This window comes from Dipodomys ordii, unplaced genomic scaffold (assembly GCF_000151885.1).
Source record: "Dipodomys ordii isolate 6190 unplaced genomic scaffold, Dord_2.0 Scaffold23, whole genome shotgun sequence".
NCBI classification, from domain to species: Eukaryota; Metazoa; Chordata; class Mammalia; order Rodentia; family Heteromyidae; genus Dipodomys; species Dipodomys ordii.
The window spans coordinates 11,629,221-11,638,146 of record NW_012267239.1 but is presented as its reverse complement, the minus strand read 5'-3'; the positions used below and the strand labels follow the sequence as shown (position 1 = coordinate 11,638,146).

Below are 8,926 nucleotides of genomic sequence, written 5' to 3'. Positions count from 1 at the left end.
CCCATCCCTGCTGCCCCCGAGGGTCGCCGTGCCAGGCCAGTCCGGGCAGGAAAAGTCCAGAATCTTCCCGAAGTGGAGCTGTGGCTCAAGTGGTGGAGAGCCAGCCTTGAGCAAAAAAGCTCAGGGACAGCGCCCAGGCCCCGAGTTCAAGTCCCGGGAGTAGCACACACACACATACATGCACCAAAACAAGCCGGGTGATGGTGCGTGGCTCACGCTTGCAATCCTAGGTTCTCAGGAGGCTGAGATCTGAGGATCCCAGTTCGAAGCCAGCCCAGGCAGGAAAGACTCTATCTACAAGGAACCACCAGAAAAGCAGAAGTGGTGTTGTGGCCCAAAGGGGTAGAACACTGGCCTTAGCGTAAAAGCTGAGAGACAGTGCCCAGGCCCCAAGTTCAAGTCCCTGGACTAGCATACACACACACACACACACACACACACACACCAGAACAACAAAAACCCATCATCACCCCCAGTTAAAAACAAGGAGACAAGGGCACTCCCAGGTGACAGGGTCCTGCAGGTACCACCAAGAGCCCCAGATTCCTCATGCTTCCTCCCTACATGACCCCTCTGGGGACCCATCGTGCCCGTGAGGCTGGAGGTGGGGAACCCTCCGGCAGCACCCACCCTGCAGGATCCCAGAGCTGGGCTGCCAAGTGTGGACCTGGAGGCCTGTGTGGGTCGCGTCTGGCATCTGCTTGGTCCTGTGATCAGTGGCCCTCTGCCTTATTAGGATGGTTCTCAAACTGGGTTCCAGGTGGGACACATGGGGTGCCTTGGGATGGGGTTTGGGGAAGGGAGGTCATACATGTCCTGTCTCCTGCCTTACCCACAGCTCTCTTGGGGGGTGGGGAGATGGCTCTTTTCTGCAGGGCTTTCACTCTTTTCAACAGGATTTCACTGAGGAAGGTACCCCAGGTCATACGGAGTTTAGAAATCCCGGGGTGCAATGTGTGAGGCATTTTTTCTGCTGAGAGAGTTTGAGGGCAGGCTTCCAGGGCAGGCTGGGAATTCCTCTGCTTTTCTGCGCCGTGCTGAGTCTCCAGGTGTGTGCTGTGGTTCTGTGTGAGCAGACCCACAGATGGACAGATGGAGAGACAGACAGGAAGATAGTCACACAGCCATGACAGAGTCTATCTGTGCAGGGAGGGGCAGGCTGGCGGTGGGGGCCGCGGGGCGCGGGTGAGAGGAGGTGAGGTGCACAGAAAGGCCGTCGCGGGTGGAGGGAACTGCCAGTGCGTCTGCCAGGCAGCTAGGAGGACGTAGCCTCCGCCCTGCCGGACAGAGCACTAGACAGGGGGTCTGGATGAGCTCAGAAGGTTCCAGAGACCACACAGGAGTAGAGGCTCACTTGTAGAAACAGTGGGGGCTGAGACGGAGTGTGTCTGAGCTGTGGGGAGAAGGAGAGGGTGTCCTCATCATTGCACATCCTCTTCTCACTAGCCTGCGCCCCCATTTCCCTTGCCCTCCCCCTGCTATTCTAGCCCTTCCTGCACCCAGCAGGAAGGTGGGAGATGGGGGTGGAGGGCCTCACATGGCCCCTCCATCCTCTGCAGGCATGCAAGCCCAGCCCCTCCCCCCCACAGCCCCTCAACCCACCCTCCCCAGCCCCTCAACTCCCAAATCCAAGCCAAGGAGCCCCAGCTAAAAATACCCTTAGCTCTGGGGGAGGGGGAACGAGGGGGGAGAGGCCCCAAGGTGGGGGGAGGCAGAGGGAGAGTGGGGTGGCCAACCCCATCCTCCAGGCTGATGCTTACAGTTGCCAAGGCAACGAAAGCCCCGTGGCAGCCTGGGATTGGAGGCGGGGGGGGGGGGGGGGGGGGGGGGTTGTCCCTGCTGAGCCAGACAGCCTGGCCTCCCTGCCCCCAGCCTGCTGGCTGGGCCTCTCCTCCCCAGCTCTGTCCCTGTGTGTGTCTGTCTGTCCCCTTCTGAGCGCCCCCCCCCCCGCCCATCCCGCAGCGGCTCCACTTCACAGCGAGGGGCAGAGACCCTGCCTCCGCGCTGCAGTTCTGGCGCGCGCGCCCTGGGCCCTGCCCCGGCGGTGTCCTCACTTCACCCCTCTGCCGCTGCCCTGCTCCCGTTCTTCCTCCGGACGGACGGAGGTTGTCCTGCTGGATTGGGCCTCCCTGGCGGCTTGGTTTTCGCTCCACGCTCTCTTCAGAGAGCCAGCCTCACATCCAGCCCCTCCTGGGGTCCTGGAGCGAGACCCCAGTGCAGGAACCCCCAAGTCTGCCCCTAACCAGGCCTGTGGGGGGCTCTCCCTCCACAACCGCCTGCAAGTGGGCCTCTTTGTCTTCCTGCCTCTGCCCCTCTGTCTGTCTGTCTCTCTCCTCAACCCCACCTGACTGCGTCTCTCCCGTCTTTCCTCTCAGCCCATCCCTCTCTTTTTGCTTCAACGTCCCGTCAGGCAGACTTGGGCAAGTGTCTTTGCTTCCCTGGACTCCGTTTCCCCATCTGACAAAGCTCAGCCACCAGCTCTGACAGGCTCTCCTCATCCCAGCCTGGAGGGGGCACGGGAGGGAGGCACAGAGAGGAGGAGTAACCGGCCTGGAGGCCCACAGCCAGCGGAGGCAGAGCTTTAACCGCGGCTTTTTCCACTGGCCCCTGGGGGGGGGGGGAGTGGGTGGAGAGCCAGCTGGCAGCGTGGGCCCGAGGGACCCACAGGGTGGGGAAGATCTGCCCCCCACCAGGTCACCGTCCAGCCCTGCCGAACGCAGCTGGGCGGACAGCGGAGCTTCACTCAGACTTTCCACCCCGTGGGGGAGGGAAGCCCAGTGCGGGCCTGCTTGGGTTTGCCAGGGAGAAGCCCTGGCACACAGGGCCTCGCTCGCTCGCTCCCACCCCGGGTGGCATTCCTCACACTGGGAGACGGGTTCAGACGGCTAAGACACTTGCTCAGCCCCATGCGTTTCAGCCTGACTACACCCATTCTCCACAGGCCAGGCCCTCCCTGCGAGGAGACTGCGAGCCCCGGGGAGGGGAGGGGACTGCCCAGGCCCAGGTCAGGCCCAGCTTGGCATTCCCTCTTGTTGTGTGTCCTTGCTCAACCCGTCACCCCCCCCCCGGTCTTGGAAGGGGGTTGGCATAAGGCCAGATGTCAAAGCACCTGCATCTGGAAATCTGGCCTGCCAATCATGATCAGCCTGGCACAACATTGCCAACCTCATGGGTGCCAAAGACACATGTGGACGTTCTGCCAGCCTGAGAGCCTGCGCAGCGATTTTATGTTTGAGAATAAGGCACTTTTCCCCCTCCCTCCTAAGTAGCACATTGAAAGGACTCAAAAGTCCAAATCAACAATCCAAAACTGTTCACCCCCTGCAGGTTCCCGGCAGGCCCCAGCTCCCCCCTCCTCCCCTTTTCCTGGCCCCAGCGCTGTAACCTTGCCTCACCCCGAGGTCACCCCCCCCTGCCCCCACCTGAACCGCTTCCTGCCCTGCTCCCTGGGAGGCCAAACCTCACAGTCTGGTCTGTACCACGTGGCTGCTGCTGGCTGGCAAGCGTGGGAACCGCTGGCCTATCCCCCCTACCCCCCCACCCCTGCTCAGGCAGAGAGAGCCGGCTGGGGGACCAGGAGAGTGCAAAAGCTGAGAACGAAGGCCCCTGGAGCAATCTGAACCCCAAATTCCAATCACCCCTCTTCAACTGTTTCTCAAGGGACACTGTCAGCACAAGAAGAACCAAGGCCCCCCAGAATGTGGGTGCTGGAGCCAGGAAGAGGGGGGACCCCAAACTGCGTGGCTGCCCTCAGGAAGCCAGACCTGGCTTCTGCTCTATGCAGGAGGAACTCAAAGGATTCCTCAGACTGGGCCTGGGAAGGCAGGGCTGGCCAGGGTGGAGGCCCCCAGGCGATAGAGAGAGTTCTCACTGAGCAGAGGAAGCTGTGTGTCCCACATCAAAAAGCCGCCCCCCCCCCGTGGCTCCCACGCTCAGCCTCATGGGAACTTGGCTACCCGAAGTTCTCGAGGACAGCCTGCAGACTGTGGGAGGCTAGGGCCCAGTTCAGGGCCACCCCACATCAGCAGTTCACTAGTGGATGAATGAAAGACAGCCCATGGGCAGACTGCTATAACCTCCATCTTGGGTGCCAAACTGACTTTTGTAAGGCAGAGCTCTGGGTTTTACAGGATTCCAGAAATGATCTCAAATGGGCTCTTCTTGGGGTCCCCTGCCCAGTCCCAGTAAGAACAGTGGCCTCAATTGGACTAGACTTTGGGCAGCTATAGAACCGAGGTATCAAGCTTTCCTGATTGATTGAGTCTGCCTGGAGAGCTGTGATGGGTTAGTGATGCCTGCCAGGGTAGGAACCAGGGGATGGTGGTATATGTGCCCTCCATCTCTAGATAGGCTGCCTAGGACCACATGTCTTTGGAAGCCTAGCATGATAGCACACACTTATAATCCAAGCCTGCAGGAGGATCATGAGTTCCAGGACAGCCTGGCTGACATAATGAGACTGTCTCCCCCCTCCCCTCTCCCCCGCTCAAAAAAGCCTTTGGAAACTGAGATTGTTGTATTGCTAACTATATGTCCTCGTGCAGGGCTTATTGGAGGCTCTCTTGTGCTGTTACGTTGAATCCCTGAGAGGGGACAGACAGGGGCTCCAGATTCATCCTTTATTCTTCATTAACTTTGAGAGACGGAAGTCACTAATAATTGCATTGTGACCAATAAAGGGAGAGCTGGAGGCCCAGCCCCTGGCCCTGGGGAGGAGGCGGTGCTGACCCTGCCCTCTGTCCCGGGCCGTAGCCGGGTGGGTTTCCTGCATGGCAGGCAGGTGCGAAGAAGCCAGAGACAGAAGGAAAACTAGGGTTCCTCCCTGATGGAGTTCAAGTCCAGCTGTGGCCTCATCTTATCCCGGCAGGGTCCCCGCGCTCCCCGTGAAGAACCTGAATGGTACTGGACCTGTGCACCCGGCCCTAGCAGGTGAGGCCGGCCAGGGTGGGAAGCAAGGGCGGGGCCTGTGGGGGGTGTATCCCACCCACCCATAGCCAGGTGGGTGGAGTCTGGGGAGCCCCGCCCACTATCCTGACAAAGGATCACAGAGCATGCGGCCCAGGACCCGATCCCTTCAATCCACCAATGGCGGGAGAGAATCCGTGTGGTGGGCGTGGCTCAGGATCGCCATGGGGGCGTGGCCTGCAGTGTCGTCCCGCCCCTGACCGCTGCGGTGGGCGTGGCCTTGCTGTCCACCCTGCCCCAGGCATGACCGGGATCCTGCTGTGCGCCGCGGGGCTGCCCGTGTGCCTCACCCGCGCCCCCAAACCCGTCCTGCACCCGCCCCCCGTGAGCAAGAGCGACGTGAAGCCCGTGCCCGGCGTGCCCGGCGTGTGCCGCAAGACCAAAAAGAAGCACCTCAAGAAAAGTAAGCCCCCGGCCCCTCCTGCCCCTGCCCCCTTGTCTCTGAGCCCACCTACCCACCCTCCTGCCACCCTGGCCTGGGCTCTGCCAACTCCACCCTGGCCCATCCACAGCCAAGCCCTCCAGGGTGGACGCTGGGTGGACGCCCTCCAACCCCCACCGCCCGTGTCCCTGCAGGTAAGAACCCCGAGGATGTGGTCAGAAGATACATGCAGAAGGTGAAAAACCCGCCGGATGAGGTGAGCAGCAGGGGAGGATGGGCCTGGGCAGCCTGGAGAGAACCCGGCCTGCACTCCACCCTGGGCAGCTCCCCCGGGCCTGGCCTTCCAGCCTTCCCTGCCTCCCAGGGGCCCTGACAGACACCGCTGGCCTCCCTGAATCTCATATCCACTTCAGATGGCTGACAGTTTCCGGTCACTCCCCCCCAACACACACACACACACACACATCTCCACAAAATGTTTTGAAGTTTCCATTTTGGGGTGGTTAATCCTTTAATCCAACCGGACAGGGGCCTGGCTGATGGATCTGAATTTAACAGATGAAAGCTGTGTTCTCTCCATTTGCCAGATGGGTGTTACAGGCAGGGCTTGTGGGGTGTGTGTGTGTGTGTGTGTGTGGTACATGTACGTGCTGCCAGCCCCACCTCTGAGGCTCCTGCCTCCCCAGCCCTCAATTTCCCTCGGTGCCCCTCCAGGACTGCACCATCTGCATGGAGCGGCTGGTCACGGCATCGGGCTATGAGGGCGTGCTGCGGCACAAGGGGGTGCGGCCGGAGCTCGTGGGCCGCCTGGGCCGCTGCGGCCACATGTACCACCTGCTGTGCCTCGTGGCCATGTACTCCAATGGAAATAAGGTGGGCCAGGCCCCGTGGGGGGTGGGAACCCCCCTGCACCCCAGTGGGGCTCACCTCCGGCCTCCCTGCCCCAGGACGGCAGCCTGCAATGCCCTACCTGCAAGGCCATCTATGGGGAGAAAACGGGGACCCAGCCCCCCGGGAAGATGGAGTTCCACCTCATCCCGCACTCGCTACCTGGCTTCGCGGACACACAGACCATCCGCATCGTCTACGACATCCCCACGGGCATCCAGGTGAGGCCCACCCACCCCGCAGCCCCCAGGCCCTGCCCGAGGCCCTCCCCCACCCCCACCCCCCAGCCATGTGTCTGTGGTCTAAGCTACCGTGCCTCCTGCAGGGACCTGAGCACCCCAACCCGGGAAAGAAGTTCACCGCCAGAGGCTTCCCACGCCACTGCTATCTGCCCAACAACGAGAAGGGCCGGAAGGTGGGTCTGCCCCCCCTGGCCCCCAGTCCCTGCAGGCCCCCAAACTAGCACCTGAACAGCTCTGCCCACCTCCTTCATACACACCCCCATCTCAGCAGCCTGTTGAGGTCAGGTCTTCACCCCATTTTAGAGAAAGAGATGCGAAGTTTCAGGGAGGGCAGGTCGTTTGCCTGCAATCAAACAGACATGAAGTGGTAGAGCTGGGATTTGAACCCAAGCAGTCCAAGCCCTTCCTTCATCCACTACCATGCCCGAGGTCCTCTGACTTTACTTTTTCTGTACGTGTGTGCCAGTCCTGGGGCTTGAACTCAGAGCCTGGACTCTGTCCCTTAACTTTTGTGGTCAAACCTAGCACTATATCACTTGAGCCACAGCTCTACTTCTGACTTTTTGCTGGTTACTTGGATGGAGATAAGAGTCTCAGGAAGCTTCTTTCCTGGGTGGCTTTGAACCACCATCTTTAGGTCTCAGCCTCCTGAGTACCTAGGATGACATCTGTGTGCCACCAGCACCCAGTTATTTTTTGTGTGTTTTCAAAAGAAGCCAGAAATTAAGATTTTCATAGAAACTTTGGGGTAGGGAGGAGTTCACTGAGTGGCTGTTGAATGCAGCCCAGGGTCCAATGCAAATACAAGCTAGGGCCACCAGGCCGGCAGGGCTTAGCAGACATGGAGTCTCAGGAGGCAGGGTGGCAGTCGGAGCCCCAGGTGACTGGTGCCCGCCCCGGCCCCCCACAGGTGCTGAGACTGCTGATCACAGCCTGGGAGCGCAGGCTCATCTTCACCATCGGCACGTCCAGCACCACCGGAGAGTCAGACACCGTGGTGTGGAACGAGATCCACCACAAGACCGAGTTCGGGTCCAACCTCACGGGCCACGGCTACCCGGATGCCAGCTACCTGGACAACGTGCTGGCCGAGCTCACCGCCCAGGGCGTATCTGAGGCTTCGGCCAAGGCCTGAGGCCCGGGCTGCTCACCTTCCCTCCCGCTTCGCCCCTGCATCTCCAGCAGGTGTGCCCCGGCCACCCAGGTCCCGCACTGGGAGGAGCCTTCGAAAGCCGGAATTGTTCAGGGGACCTGGCTGGTGGCAGTCGGGGTGATGGCCACATACCAGGCCAGCTGGCTCCGACCTGAAGCTTCCAGAGAGGGCCAGAGAGAGAGAGAGAGAGAGAGAGAGAGAGAAGAGAGAGAGGGCTGGAAACCACAGAAACATCCCTACCAAAAAGACAGCATCCAGCATCCACCCCTCACTCACAAACACGTGTCCTTTGAACACATGCACGCACACCCACGTGCCTCTACCTTCCCCCCCACACCAGGGGAGAAGAGAAAAGACCCCCCCATGACACCCCACGTGGTCCCACCTGTGTTCCTGGGGCAGCTGCCCACACTGGTTTGCTCTCCTGACTCAGACAGGCCTATGGACCCCTGAGGGACGGAGGAAGCCCTGTCACCCCTCGCCTCCCGTGTCATCTCTGCTCCCCAGCCACTGGACACTGTGGGCCTGAGGGGCAAAACCCCCAGATTAGCTTTACATAGGTGGACTGGAGCCAGCAGAGAGGTTCTTGTTTTGTGCGTGTGTCGGTCTTTGTCCTTCTGGGACCCTGCCCCCCGTTTCCTCCCCGTCTGATCTGCCGGCCTTACATCTATCCCAGATAAAGGCACTTTTCTTCATCCCACCCCATCTTGTCCACCAAACTGCTCCCGACTCTGTGAAGGCTTCAGGACCAAGAGGAGGAGGCCTCCTCCAGGCCTGTACTTGGGAACAGGAGAGCTGACAGCAGAGAGTTAACTCCCCTCTCCTGGGGGGTGGGGAGTGGGCGGCTGACCGTCTCCAGCCAACCAGAGGCCTGTTGCCTAGGCAACTCACCAGCTCCGCCTCTGTTGATTGGCTGCCCAGGTGGAAGTCAGCCAAGATTTAAAGGGAAGCCAGCTGATGGCTCTTTTGAAAACCTACCAGTCCCACTGTGGGCGGAGAAATAAATGGTCTTTCTCCTCGCCCAGTCTTTACCTGCCAAGAAGGGGGCTGGGTGCCGGTGATGCTGGTGGGGGGCATGGGGGAGGGAGTCCTTCAGGAATGATGGCTTGGAAGGGATTGGCAAGCTGAGGGCCAGGGACTTGGGCAGCTGGTGATGCCATAGAAGGAGAGGGAAGGAAGGAAAGGGGCAGAGCCTGACACCCTCCGAAGTGACCTCCTTGCACAGGGCCAGGGCACAGCGGACCCACGTTGCTCCCTGAGGCAGGGATGAGGGGACCTCAGGCTGGGAGCGGGGGG

General features: G+C 60.7%; 2 protein-coding genes across 2 annotated transcripts in view; one reads left to right on the top strand and one right to left on the bottom strand.

The window, feature by feature from the left end:
• Positions 1-4,022: 4,022 nt before the first annotated feature.
• On the top strand, positions 4,023-8,701 carry Dtx1 (deltex 1, E3 ubiquitin ligase). Its single transcript, XM_013014471.1, has 8 exons — positions 4,023-4,236; positions 4,868-4,929; positions 5,207-5,368; positions 5,542-5,603; positions 6,062-6,220; positions 6,295-6,456; positions 6,561-6,650; positions 7,388-8,701. Exons 1-8 carry the CDS (start codon positions 4,151-4,153, stop codon positions 7,610-7,612), a joined length of 1,008 nt encoding a protein of 335 aa, XP_012869925.1. The 5' UTR covers positions 4,023-4,150; the 3' UTR covers positions 7,613-8,701.
• Rasal1 (RAS protein activator like 1 (GAP1 like)) overlaps positions 7,625-8,926 on the bottom strand; it is a 27,037-nt gene continuing 25,735 nt past the window's right edge. Inside the window, exon 16 of the mRNA XM_013014303.1 lies at positions 7,625-7,732. Within this exon, the coding sequence (XP_012869757.1) occupies positions 7,625-7,732 (108 nt within the window). The remainder of the gene's footprint in view (positions 7,733-8,926) is intronic.

Excerpts from the sequence above, each read along its gene's own strand:
- Dtx1 (XM_013014471.1), top strand. The coding sequence starts at position 4,151 with ATGGGCTCTTCTTGGGGTCCCCTGCCCAGTCCCAGTAAGAACAGTGGC. Across the intron at positions 4,930-5,206 it reads TGTGCACCCGGCCCTAGCAG|GCATGACCGGGATCCTGCTG; the intron begins GTGAGGCCGGCC and ends ACCCTGCCCCAG. Across the intron at positions 6,651-7,387 it reads ACAACGAGAAGGGCCGGAAG|GTGCTGAGACTGCTGATCAC; the intron begins GTGGGTCTGCCC and ends GGCCCCCCACAG.